Source organism: Myotis davidii, unplaced genomic scaffold (assembly GCF_000327345.1).
Source record: "Myotis davidii unplaced genomic scaffold, ASM32734v1 scaffold534, whole genome shotgun sequence".
In the NCBI taxonomy this organism is placed as follows: Eukaryota; Metazoa; Chordata; class Mammalia; order Chiroptera; family Vespertilionidae; genus Myotis; species Myotis davidii.
In genome coordinates, this window is record NW_006286678.1 from 2,215,798 (window position 1) to 2,228,115 (window position 12,318).

Below are 12,318 nucleotides of genomic sequence, written 5' to 3' on the forward strand. Positions count from 1 at the left end.
TGGTGACATCTTCCCAACTCCAGCGGACACCTTACTATAACTCATATAACCAGACATCTGCCCCCAAAGGCCTTTCAGCACTACTGCTATTTGGCTTTTCACAAGTCCCTGTCTTGTCTTCTGCCTCTCCACACTCCCTGCTGCCTTTGCACTTCTGCCCATGCCATTCCTCCTGCATGAATGCCCATCTACCCCTTTGCAGAGCCAAATTCTGCACACCCAAAGGTGACCTTTTCCCAACTCCAGCAGAAACTTACTATCTGTGACAATAACTCATATAACTAGACATCTGCCTCCAAAGGTCTCTCAGCACTATTGCTACTTGGCTTTTCACAAGTCCCTGTCTTGTCTTCTGTGTTAAAGGGTGAGATACCCTGTAGAACACTTTCTACACAGAAATGCACTTTCACCTCCCGTGGTGGAAGCCCCTGAGTGTGGGGCACATAGATTTAATTACTGGATGTCTAGTCTATGCTTCCCCTCTCCCAGCCCCCAGTGCCACCATCCTTTCTCTGTAGGAACTTTATCTACTGTATTGACATGAAATGCTTGGCTTGCATAGGAAGTCAACATGTGTAGGAAGCCAATCACTGGCTGGCCCTTGGGTTGAGAGAGATGAGTGACCCAACCCTCCATAACGTGGTTACAGTGCCGTCAAGGAAAAAAGATAAGGACACAAATAACTATTATTCAAGGCAGAAAAGGACCACAGCAAAGGTGAAAATAAAGCCCCATGGGACTGACCGGAGGAGAGGATCACTCAGATGGGGGCCACAAGGGAAGGTTACATGAACAACATGGCACTAGAGCTTGGTCAGGCAGATGGAGAAGAGCATTCCAGGTGGAAGGAACCAAATGAGCACCGCCATGGAGCACAGAGGGAAGACAGTTACTGTGGTACTTACTGGAAACCCTGGCAGCCCAGGCATGCCGTCCGGGCCCTGTGACACAACAAAGACAAAGCAGGTGGTTTAGGGGCAGCATTTCCAGAGCCAGCAGGAGCACTGCACTCTGGGGCCCACCCCGCTCAGCACCTTCCAAAGACTTATGCATATTCCCGCACAGTGGGGCTCACGATCCATTTTTCAGAAGAGGATGCTGAGGCCCAAGAGTGAATGGAACTGGGCAGTCACACAGCTGGTCAGTGGCAGAGCCAGGAACTGTGCACAGGTGCCCCGAGCCCCCGCCCCCCAGAGCCAGAACTGTCTATACTGTCGGTGGCTGCCTCCTCTTCCATGAAATTGCTCAGCATCTGAAAACTCTGAGGTGATGAATGCTTCACTGGACTTGGACAAACACTCTCAGAGAACAGGTTTCTAAACTGAGGAATGGGGCCAAAGGGCGTTCTGGGCTGTGTGAGGGTGGAAGTGGGGGCATGTGGGCGAGACTCAGGTCTTTTCCCCAGGCAGGAGTGAGAATTTTAAAGGACCAGTCATTCGAAGGGCCCTGAGAGGCAGTGAGTTTGTGGTTCACTCCACATGGAGCCAGGACTCTTCTTCCTGCCAGCCCAGATACCCACATACCTATTAAAGGCAGAATACACTCACACACACACACAGAGAGAGAGAGAGAGAGAGAGAGAGAGAGAGAGAGAGAGATCCAGAGAGCACCACGTTTATCAGTATACTGTATACACAGTGGGGTCGAAAAGCATGAGGGCACTGGTTGGGACTTGAATCTGAGAGCAACACGTTTATCAGTATACTGTATACACAGCGGGGTCTAAAAGCATGAGGGCACTGGTTGGGACTTGAATCTTCCCAGGGAGGGAACTGCCCTGAGCAGGAAAATCCTGACCCTCCATTAGGGATGAAGGGCCCCTGTGGGTCTGGACTTGCTGAAAAGGAGAGGGGTTGGGAAGGAAGGCGGGTTATAGGGGTGGGGGCAGGGCAATGCAGGCAGACAAGGCCCATCTTAGAATGGAGATGCCGAATCTTCAATTTCAGTCTGTGTTTTGCTTGAGCATCAACTCACTTACACCTACACCTCCAATAGTTTGGGGAAAAGCAAGACCTCTGTGAACTGACTTTTGCTTATTAGCTCGTTTGCTTTAGGGTTTGATTATTGGGGTGCTCTGGGTGATTTTAGTAGAAATCAAGGAAAGGAGGCCCCATTGGATATAGCACAGAAGAGATAACACAATGACCTGCTAGCAGCAGGAGATACCAGCTCTAGAGGAACCTCCCAGATGTTTGCAGAGGGCACTGAATGGTGGCGTTCAGGCCACCCTCACTGGGGACTGCAGGAGTGGGTGGCCCAACAGACATCTGGACTGCACAGCTGTGGAAGTATAAGCCTCAATCTCCATGTCAGCTACACAGAGTGCCACAGTTTGCAAAGCAGTTTCATATCCACAGCCTCTTATAAGCTGCCCCCAAACTAGTGAGGTGTTCTCAGAGAAAGACTCCGAGTGGTGTGTAGCAGAGATGGACTGGAACCCCAAGGCTTCTACGGCTAGAGCTCTCCCCTCTGTCCCCAGCTGTCATGAGCAGATGTGGAAGATGCAATGGGATTTAATGCACAGGCTGCAGGAGGAGGCTTCCTTCCTCTTAAGTCCTATTGTGCCGTGGACCAAGCCTGTGGACTTGCAAAAAAATAATGTCGCTTCTTTGTGTGTCCCTGGTGTCTCAAATGGGCCTAGAAAGACGGAAGCAAGTCATGTTCCCTCCTCTTGTGCCGGTTTGCCCATTAGCACAGATAGGTTTCTCTAATCTCTTCCTGTTCCGTGAAATGAGATCACGTAAATAAAGGCAGGCCAAAAGCGCTGCACAGACGTCAATCGGGTTATTACCGATGATTCTCTGATTTCCATCACACACATTTGTGATGCGCAGGACGGAAGCTTCCTCTGCACTGGACAACACTCCCTGCATGATCCAACTAACGTGACAGCAACTTCTCAGAAATGCAAAATTCTCTTTCCGCTCTACTTGGATATAGTCTAGCTCTATGCAGACCGACCCGACCTAGTTTCAACAGGGACATCTGGGTGGGAGCCTCACTCTAGGCCAGTGATGGCGAACCTATGACACGCGTGTCAGAGGTGACACACGAAATCATTTTTTGGTTGATTTTTCTTTGTTAAATGGCACTTAAATATATAAAATAAATATCAAAAATATAAGTCTTTGTTTTACTATGGTTGCAAAGATCAAAAAATTTCTATATGTGACACAGCACCAGAGTTAAGTTAGGGTTTTTCAAAATGCTGGCACGCAGAGCTCAAAAGGTTCGCCATCACTGCTCTAGGCAGCTATGGATACATACCGGAGGCCCAGTGAGCTCAGGAATGTCGGAGAGATTCATGAATCCGTGGGTCATGTTGATCAAAGACTGAAAAGAGAAAAACCAGACAATGAGACAGAGGGTGGCACATGTTCCACCATGTTCCTGGCAGCGAGGCTTTAATTAAACTCAGCCAGCATGGCAGAACGCGGGCAGGCTGATGACACCCTAAACCCACTGCCAGTACACGCATGCCTCCCACTGCATAAAACCAGCTCCGAGCTGCCTTATCACTTTCCTCTTTCAATCAATCTTAAGCTTGCACAACACATGAATGCCTTCTCTCTTTCCAAATTTTAAAATCTCCACAGAAGCTTGTAGTGTGGTTGGTGTGTATACTAGTATTTGTACGTGTGTGTGTGTCCATGTAGTTATTTTATTATTTTTTCAATTACAGTTGACATATACTATTATATAATTTTAGGTGTACAACATAGTGATTAAACGTCTATGTAACTTACAAAGTGATCACCCCAATAAGTCTGGCACCCGCCTGGCACCATGCATCGTTATTACAATGCTATTGACCGTGTTCCCCATGCGGCATTGCCACATGGTCATTTTATATAATGGCATCAGGCTGCACGTATTCTCCTTCGCCTTGCTGCTTTTTTTTTCCCACTCAACCTTATAGCACAGAAATCTTCCCATGTGGCATTGGGAGGTATAGGCATTTTTAGTTTTAACAGATTGCCTGCCAAAGAGCTGTCTAAAGGAGTCATATAATTTACATTTCCACAAAAGCATGTGGAATTGTCTATTTCATCACACCCTTGCCCACACTTGATATTTTAAATCATATATATAATACTTTTTTACTCTAGTCATCTTTTTTCTAATTATTTGGGATGTTCTGACTTTCTGTCGATTACTGTATTGCATTTCTCTCAGAAGGGCCACGATTTTTAACAAATGTGATATCCTAATAGTAAATGGACTGTGATCTGGTCCCAGCCCACAGCCCAGTCTTCTCTACAAATTTCCATCACTCTCCACCCACTCCCATGCCTTGGACACACAAATTTATTCCTATTCTGTGTTTTGCCTCATCGTGCCCCTGCCACCTGAATTCTGGAAGTCCTGTCCTCCATGCTTATGTAGTAAAATCATTCTTAGCTTTTAAATCCCTGCTCAAAGACACTTCCTCCAGAAAGTCTTCCTTGATTTATCATATCCCAAACCATCTTTCCTCCCTTGTGTCCCCACGTATGTTCCTTTGCTTCTCTGTTACAGCCATTCTTATGACTGCAAATGCTGCCAACCAGCAGACAGGGTTCTGGAAGCACCAGGTGAGAGAATAGTGGTTCCAGGGTAGAGACAGACAGGAGGGGCATGCTGGCAGGGGGAAACTCCAATGCCAGATGCCGGCCAGGTGCCCCTTGGATAACCAGCAACCCTGAAGTTGTGGGCAATCTTCTTTCCTTTAGTAAAGGCAGAAAATAGCCACGTTCTGACCTGGATGATACTCACACTAGGCAAGACCTCGATGCGCCCTGGTGGTCCCCTGGGCCCAGGAGGTCCCACTATGCTGGTGCCATCCATCCCTCTTTCACCCTGGATACAATAACGAGAGCGGAGAAACAATTCACTGTGCACGGATAACGCTCCCAGAACCAGGCAGGCCAGTCCTCACACCCCACCTCAGAGCTGTGACCTCACCTTGAGCCCCGGGTCTCCTTTTTCTCCTTTGAGACCCTGGCAAAACAAAGAAACAAAGATCCTCGTGTTGTTGTTGTTTTTCTATTTACTTTGCTCCCTATCTACCCTTGGATCTTGCCATCTCTCCATACACACTGACATGGATTTTGCCTCCGGCAAGGGGAACAAAAGATGGGGGCAAATTCCCCTCCCAGAGTCAGAAGGAGTACCCCTCAGAGGGCAAGGAGACCAGAGTCCTCTCCCAGCACAGGGGCTGAGGGGTGGGGGTCTTCTTGACCCTGAGTCTCAGAGCCGGCATCTGGAGGATGGGGAAGGTCAGACTATCCCTGGACTGAGTGCTCAGCTCTAGGTCCCATGTGATAAAGATAATGAGGTTCCAAAGGTTGGTCTTCTTAACAGCAGGTATCATAGCAGAAGGTAGACAACACTTGCGGCCTCCCTGGGACTAGGTGCATCAGGGAGGGGCACCTTCAAGCACTGGCTTTGAAATGGGTCAAAGTGTGAGTATTGAATGGGCAGCAAGAAGGAGGCAATGAAGCAGAGATGCTGGATGGTGAGGACTGGAGAGAGAGAGAGAGAGAGAGAGAGAGAGAGAGAGAGAGACCCCACAGGATGTTTTGTGCAAAACTTTTGTACTGCTCCTCAAAGAAACACTCGGTAAAGAGCACCTAGGCTCCCATTGCACAGCTGGGAGCTGGAGGCACAGAGAGGGTTAGTTATTGAAAGTAGCAGAGCCAGTCCCCTCACTCCAGCATGACAGGCCTCGAGATGAAGTTTTCAAAAGCCAACCTTGCCCAGCCAGTGTGGCTCAATGGTTGAGCGTTGACCTGTGAACCAGGAGGTCACAGTTTGATTTCTGTTCAGGGCAGGGCACATGCCTGGGTTGTGGGCTCGATCCCCAGTAGGGGGCGTGCTGGAGGCAACCAATCAACGATTCTCTCTCATCATTGATGTTTCTATCTCTCACTCCCTCTCCCTTCCTCTCTGAAATCAGTAAAAATATATTTAAAAAGTAATTCAACCTACATTTGAAGCATTTGGTCCTGAGATTCTGGGTTCATGCCGTGACCTGATGGTTCCAGAGCCTTCAATATACTAAGGAAGGAAGAAGAATGAGAAATTCAGGCCCAATTCCTGAGCACCTGCTAGCGCCAGGTGTGGTTTTGGGAGCTGGAGCTTGGTGGGAATCAGCACAGCCCCTGCCCTCAAACCGGGGTTCAATCTACTGGTCTTCAATCTACTGCCCAGTAACCCTTAGGGCATATTGTTCTTCAACCACAGATAGGTGCAAGTACCTCAAATTCAGGTTCCATTGTACATTCAGGGCCTGGGGGCCCTGGGGGCCCAGGAGGCCCTGGGGGTCCCATGATCCCAGGAGTGCCAACTTGTCCATTTTTCCCTGGGCGTCCTGGTGAGCCTCTGTTGCCAGGGTCACCCTGTAGAGAAGAGGACAGGCTGACTACCCAGCCATGGGTTATACACAGAAGGAACGACACAGACCATGAGTCAGAAAATCATTCTTCAGGCTTAATTAGGCTGATGAATCTGATGGTTACTGCTTAATGGTACAGAAACGGCTGTCAGGCTAATTGACATTGCGCTCGGTAGGCAGAGGCACTCATGTGTGGACACGTGTGTGGAAGGGTGAGGAAGGAGAAACACTGCAGGTTACTCACTCCCCTCCAGCGCCGGATGTTTCTCTCTGCCCCACGCACTGATACCTTCAGTGCTCCAGCCCCACAGTCCGATCACAGTGAACCCAGAGAAAGGGAAGGAAGGAGGAAAAGCTTTTCTTTTCTTTTTTTTTTTTTTACCTTTTCACCGACTGAACCATTAGGCCCTCTTGCTCCCTGAAAAAGAAACAAAACAGAGTCAACAGGTCAACTGATACCTCTCTCATTAGGTGCGTTCAGAAGAGAATTGAGAACTATGGACTCTTAAGTCACAGGATATTAAAATGGGTCTCTTCCTCTCTCTGTTTGGGCTGATGTCTCAAAGCTGAGTGCATTATGAGAGTTGTCAGTTGCAGGCAAGTCATGCTGAAGGCTTGTGAGACCCATTTTTCAATGATTAGCTCATCACCTACCTCAAGAGTAAGAAGGAGTTGAAGTTTAACCATGGGGGCTCATAGAGGAAGAATTCCCATGGTGAGCTGTCAGTGCACTGGTCGGCCCCTTTCCCCACTCCTCCCAGGATGGAAGTAAAGGGCCACTTCCCCTGCTCGAAGTCAAAGGAAGGGACTTTGAGCTAGACCTTGCTATGTATTCACTAGACTTTTGGAGATATGTAAAAGGATGACTGACTCTCTTCTGGGGAAAAATCTAAAGACCAAAAGCTGCCTAAAATGGCCCCAGAAAGGGGGGGCGGGGGGCGTGTTGCACTAAACAGGCTGCATGTTCACCCCCAGGAGACACTGTCCTACATTAGGGGACTACATTTGGGTCTCTCTCTGGGGAATTATGAGGAAACCTCAAAAGCACCCTCAAGGGAAGGAGCCAGCAATTCAGGGCCACACAGAAGGCCCTGACACCTGATTATGATGTACCGCCCTTCTCCCCAATCCCATCTCCCTGGGCTAGATTCCCTTTCTACACCCATTCCATAGAAATGGCGGAGTGGATAATTCCAAAAGAGTCATGCTCAAAAATCAGATGGAGAGTCACATTGAATCTGAAGCAGTGAAGAATGCCAAAGCGAAAACAGGTGGAAAGCCAAAGCCAGAGGCTCCAGTCATAGAGGGAAACCAGGGGAGAAAAATATTGGGCAAAGTGGTGGTGGAAGCCAGGAGGAGGGTGTGGCTCTGACAGGGACATGGTTGAAATTCTGGAGCAAGGCACAGCCAAGGAGCCCTGCCTATCTCCCCTTGCCTCCCACTCCCACTGCCAGTCCAAGAACAATAAGAGTTATTTCCTGAAACAAAAAGGGCAGAGGCCCAGGGGCTAGGGAACCCTGAGAAGTCTAGGGGTACCCCAAACTCATAAGATCGGCTGTTGAGGTACCTGCCTGATGGCACATCCTACTCCTCCCATTTCCTTCCTGAAACCTGGATTTCCCAATAGTAGCTACTGCCTAACAACCTAACAATCTGTAAAAACACACACAGAAAACAGATCAAGAGGGAATTCAATGTTGAAAGCAAACCCACAAACAAAAACACCATACATCTGAGGGAAGGCAACAATGCCAACAATGGAATGTATGCCTGAGGGAACAGAGTAAAGAACACAATCCAATCAGTACTTGAAGGATGTGATATATATTCTCAGGGAGAAAAGGGAGGATATTACAATCATGAAACAAACTACTACGAAGTAAGGACAGTGGTTATGGAAAATAATCAAGTAGAGATCTTGGAAATAAAAATATATAACTGTTGGAAGAAAGAACAGAACAATAAGAGTTATTTCAATAAGAAGGTCTGAATAACAGAAGAGACACTCCTGGAGAGAACTACATAAAGAATAGGTTAGAGGCCCTGCGTGTGGAGAGACAGTATTTGGGTCCATTCCACCAGCTCACAGATTTGGGGGCCACCACTTTGGAATATGAGCAGATCAGGTTGGGGATAGATGAGCTCTTCCTATTGGAATTTACATCAACAGGTAGAGTGAAAAGCGGGAGCCCCAAGGAAAATGGTCAGCAAAGACCCCCATACTCTCCCCAACGGTGGTGGTAGAGTTGTACTTCATTCCTCCCTGAGAGAACTGTGCCGCGAGGCTCTGCACTATCTTGGAATTCCAACCAGCATGACTGCAAGTCTAGTGGTGACGAGGAAGTATGGAGAGACCAGTTATACAACAGAAACCCCGGGACAGAACCAGGGGCAGGAAGGACTGCTGCATATGGCAAAAGCATGGTTTAGAATCATTATCATATCAGCTCATCACGGTGACGGGATTTGCTAAGGTTGTTACTAGACTTCCTCACACAGGAACATCAAGAAAACGAACAAATTCATGGATTTTTTTTAAATTTTATCTGTTGTGGTTTCTGAGACAGCACAGCTTAGTGCCCGTGGGTGCCTGTTGGTTTTGCTCACGGTGTTTGTTAGAACGATAACTTCAACACGCTACAATGACAAGGGACTGTGGTTTATTTAGTTTCATGGAAGCCTACAATCCTGGTTTCGTACCGAACATGGCTGATGCTGAAATAAGGTATAAAATGTGAACTCAGGCCAATAGTAGAATGCTTAATTGAAATATGCTGTTACAAGCTCTAAACCCATGACTGGACCCTAGTCAAGAGCTGCGGGCTGCTCAGGGTCTAGAGAAGTAAGTACACTGCTCTTTATTATACAAGACTCAGAGAATTGCTCAGAGCCAAGTAGGGATTACGTGGCAAAAGGGAAGGTAATGATGATTTACTCACACTCCTCTTACATGGTGGAAAAGATAATGCAAACACTGACATTTCAGCAGCTCGGTGAGATTACTCAAGGCCACTTTCTCGGAGCTTCACGTTCCTCAGCAATTCTGGGCACTGAAGAAAATGTCAAAGGACAAACTCTTCTCTACCTGGATGTCCTGGTATCTTTGGAGACTGAAGAAGACAATGAATGATTTCTATTATGAAAGAAATGCCCTAGCCGGCTTTGCTCAGTGGATAGAGCATCAGCCGAAGGCTGAAGGGTCCCAGGTTCAATCTAGTCAAGGGCATGTACCTCGGTTCCAGGCTCAATCCCCAGTCCTGATAGTGGCATGTGGGGGAGGCAACCAATCGATGTGTCTCTCTCACATCGATGTTTCTCTCTCTCTGTCTCTCCCCCTCCCTTCCACTCTCTAAAATATCAACGGGGGGAAAAAATGTCCTCGGGTGAAGATTAACAACAATAAAACACAGATTATAAAAGAAGGGAAAGAATGACTCTGTTAATCGTAGGTAGATGCTGAAGACCCGGACAGCAGAATCTGCAGCGCAAAAAGCAGAAAGGGATTTTCCAGCGGCCCATCTCCAACAAGTTCTTCAGCATACTTTCCAGAAGCATCTGTATCTGAGAAAGCAGGCTGCTCCTCATCTACTCCTTCCTGGGCTACAGTTCTCAGAATCAGTTGATCTCAGAATCAGATCTCAGAATCAGTTGATCGTAATTTGGAAAAAATAAATTAGGAATGCTCCTATCATGGAAGTCAACATAGAATTATCTACTTGATAAATTCTTAATGACATCCACATTTTGAGAACAACCCCACATTTGAAAATAATGATTATATATTATATTTTCTTCCGGCCCAATAAACTGGACCTTGTTCTTTGGGGGAAAACCCCACTTCAGACAACTTGCCCTGCAAATGACAACAGAGGCCAATTTCCTCATAGCACGAGGGAAGACCTTTCCCAGGTGTCCATGGGAGGCATTGCCTGGGCAAGAAATGAGTCCCTTGTCACTGGAGGTGTGCAAGCTGAAGAGCAGATATTATGGAGGCTCAAAGGTATCATTGGGCCCGGCTGGCTTGGCTCAGTGGCTGAGTGTCCGATTCGATTCCCAGTCAGGGCACATGCCTGGGTTGCAGGCTCGATCCCCAGTGGGAGGTGTGCAGGAAGCAACCTATCAATGATTCTCATCATTAATGTTTCTTTCTTTCCCTCTCCCTTCCTTTCCGAAATCAATAAAGATATATATATATATATATATATATATATAGCTATAACACACACACACACACACACACACACACAGTTAAAACTGTATCATTGAATCTTTTGTTTTGTTATATCCCTGAAATTATTCCTTTCTTTAGCATGATTTTATTATTTTACATCCAGACCATGCTCCTTGGTTTACTTTTTGTTTTTTGGGTGTGTTTTTTTAAGGTAAAAGTCATGTGTAAGTTTCCCCTTGAGCTCTCCAGATGCAAATTTGCAAGTCCTTCTAGAGTTTGCTTCTGCTTTTACTTCACCAGGAAGCAGCATATGCATACACAGTGGGACAAAATGAGGACTCATAGCAAACTTCAGGGGGAAACGTGATTTGTCTTCAACAATTACATCTGAGCAAGCCTGCTGCTCCGGCACGGCTGCTTCCCTGAGCAGCTGCTGAGCCGCTGCGATGTGTGTGCGCGGGATGTATGTGTGCGGATATGGGCGTGGGTATTTTTAAGTGCCAGACGAGTGTGTGGGGGTGGGTGGGGGAAGCTGGTAAGAACAGGGAAGATGAGTGTAGGTCTGTGATGTTTCCTGCAAAATTTAATTTCTTATGAAAAAGTTGGTACATGTAAAAGGAGTTCTATAAAGCTTGGCAATTACTTCTTTCTGCTTTTTTTCTGAGAAATGAGCTTTCCACGAAAATCCAGTTACTGGTTCGATTAAAATAAACACACTTGAAAACTGACAGAAACTGGAAATTCAGCTCAGTGAGGGTGGCTGTATCTAGCAGCAAGGTAGGGTATACAGAAGCCCTTGCCCGCCTCCCAGCTGGGAGAGACCCTCTCCCAAACCCCAGAAAAACTCAAGGCTGCGTCACTAGGAGGCTGATCTTACCTTTACTGCCCTCCTTTGTGGGACCTGGCTGATCTCACCCACCAGCCTGGGAGCTGGGGGAGCAGGAACCCCACTACAACGCAACTAGGGGCTTACAGAGACGGAAGAGAGTGAAGGCATGCAAGGCCCTGGGAATGGGAGATGAAAATGGCGCCTGAAAGAAGTTGCATCCATTCATCAAAGGCTAACAAAGGTCTGCGCTAGGTTTTAAGGATTCACAGACAGTACTGGGACTCTGGTTGTCGGGGTCAGGGTAGGAGCAGACAGATAAGCTAACAGCGATAGTGCCATTGGCTAAGCGGGGTCCCAGCAGAATAAATATTGTGCAAATGGGAAGTGCAGAAAGGAGGGGTGCTTTCTGCTGGGAAGGAACTGGGAGAGCTTCCCAGAGGTCATATCTGAATGGGGCCTTGGAGAACGAGGGAGGGAAAGACATCTGAGACAGAGAAAACCATGTGCAAAGTCCAGGAGGCTGTGGGGGAAGAACATTTCAGTAGGGCTGGCTGACCTGGAGGCCATCTGAGGGCTGGTGGGGGGTGGAGCTAGAAAGGCAGGTCGGGAAGGGCCTCGAGGGTCTGCACATAGTTACGGTTTTTTCCTGGGGGCAGTGGGGAGACAACGATATTTTCTCCTGGGAGAGGGCAGTGACTGATGGGAACCCACTGCAGGAAGTGGTCCAGGCAGGCGGGTGGAGGCTGGATTGTGGGTGGGAGCTTGGGGCACCAGTGAGGAGCCTGATGCCGCAGTGTGCATAAGGAGAGATGAATGTCAGGCCAGGATGGACAGAGGGGTGAGAGAAGTGGACATCAGATTGGCAGGTCCTGACGCCGGACAGATCATGGCCGGAAGGGGAGAGGAAGGGAGTTAGAGTGGACTCTGTTTCTGAATCCATGT

At 47.8% G+C, this 12,318-nt stretch overlaps 1 protein-coding gene across 1 annotated transcript in view; it reads right to left on the reverse strand.

The window, feature by feature from the left end:
* The window catches only part of COL15A1 (collagen type XV alpha 1), a 69,818-nt gene that overhangs the window by 33,311 nt on the left and 24,189 nt on the right, over positions 1-12,318 (reverse strand). Inside the window, exons 15-21 of the mRNA XM_006758605.2 lie at positions 6,759-6,794; positions 6,240-6,380; positions 5,971-6,039; positions 4,945-4,980; positions 4,756-4,839; positions 3,268-3,333; positions 902-941 (exon numbers count right to left, since the gene is read on the reverse strand). Of these exons, the coding sequence (XP_006758668.1) occupies positions 902-941; positions 3,268-3,333; positions 4,756-4,839; positions 4,945-4,980; positions 5,971-6,039; positions 6,240-6,380; positions 6,759-6,794 (472 nt within the window). The remainder of the gene's footprint in view (positions 1-901; positions 942-3,267; positions 3,334-4,755; positions 4,840-4,944; positions 4,981-5,970; positions 6,040-6,239; positions 6,381-6,758; positions 6,795-12,318) is intronic.